The sequence below is a fragment of the Pterocles gutturalis genome, unplaced genomic scaffold (genome assembly GCF_000699245.1).
Source record: "Pterocles gutturalis isolate BGI_N339 unplaced genomic scaffold, ASM69924v1 scaffold4254, whole genome shotgun sequence".
Classification (NCBI taxonomy): domain Eukaryota; kingdom Metazoa; phylum Chordata; class Aves; order Pterocliformes; family Pteroclidae; genus Pterocles; species Pterocles gutturalis.
This window is the reverse complement of record NW_010135446.1, coordinates 1-1,166: the sequence shown is the minus strand read 5'-3', so window position 1 is coordinate 1,166 and position 1,166 is coordinate 1. Positions and strand designations below refer to the sequence as shown.

General features: G+C 64.2%; 1 protein-coding gene across 1 annotated transcript; it reads left to right on the top strand.

The window, feature by feature from the left end:
- Positions 1-863: 863 nt before the first annotated feature.
- LOC104467908 (putative trypsin-6) lies at positions 864-1,149 on the top strand (the record flags this gene model as incomplete). The annotated part of the gene is made up of 1 exon (XM_010081877.1): positions 864-1,149. A coding segment is annotated over one exon (286 nt), but the record flags the coding sequence as incomplete, so codon positions are not given.
- Between the last annotated feature and the right edge of the window lie 17 nt (positions 1,150-1,166).

Here is a 1,166-nt window from a genome sequence, read left to right as displayed (position 1 = left end):
CCATGAAAGGGGAATTGGGGGCACTGGGAGGCACTGGGAGGGGAATTGGGGGCACTGGGAGTGGCACTGGGAGTGGCACTGGGGGCACTGGGAGGGGACTGGGAGGGATTGGGAAGGCATTTGGGGGACTGGGACTGGGAGGCACTGGGAGGCACCAGGGGTCACTGGGAGACACTGGAAGTGGCACTGGGAGCACTGGGATGGGATACCAGAGCCCATGTCCCCAGCCATGTCCCCAGTGTCCCCAATGTCCCCATCCATCCCGTCACCATCCCGCCATGACCAGGTCCCCCATGTCCCTCACATGTGTCCAACCACGTCCCCCATGTCCCCAAGCCCCTGATGCCACGTCCCTTATGTGTCCCCCATGTCCCCAGACATGTCCCCAGCCATGACCTCCAGTGTCCCCCATCCCACCATGACCACGTCTCTCCATGACCATGTCCCCCAGGTCCCCAGCCATGTCCCTCACGTGTCCCCCCACGTCCCCATGTCCCCAGCCGTGACCTCCAGTGTCCCCATCCATCTCGTCACCATCCCACCATGACCATGTCCCCCACGTCCCCAGCCACGTCCCTCATGTGTCCCCCATGTCCACAGCCATGACCTCCAGTGTCCCCAGTGTCCCCATACTTCTCGTCACCATCCCACCATGACTACATCCCCATGTCCCTCACATGTCCCCAGCCATGTCCCCATGTCCCTGTGTCCCCAGCCATGTCCCCATGTCTCCATCTGTGTCCCCATGTCCCCAGCCATGTCCCCAGCAGTGTCCCCAGCCATGTCCCCATGTCTCCATCTGTGTCCCCATGTCCCCAGCCATGTCCCCAGCAGTGTCCCCAGCCATGTCCCCATGTCCCCAGAAGTGTCCCCATGTCCCCAGCCACATCCAGGTCCTGGCAGGGGCGCACAACCTGGCAGCGCTCTCGGGACACGAGCAGTTCGCGGTGGCCGTGGACATTGTGGTCCACAGTGGCTTTAACTCCTCGGAGGGTGACAGCGTCTACGCCGATGACGTCATGCTGCTGCGCGTGGAGCCCCCCTTCACCCCCAACTGCTACGTCCAGCCGGTGACCCTGCCCACGCGTCCCCCGGCCACCGGCACCAACTGCGTCGTCATGGGATGGGGGACCACCACCAGCCCCCAGGGTATGGGGGGAGCGCGG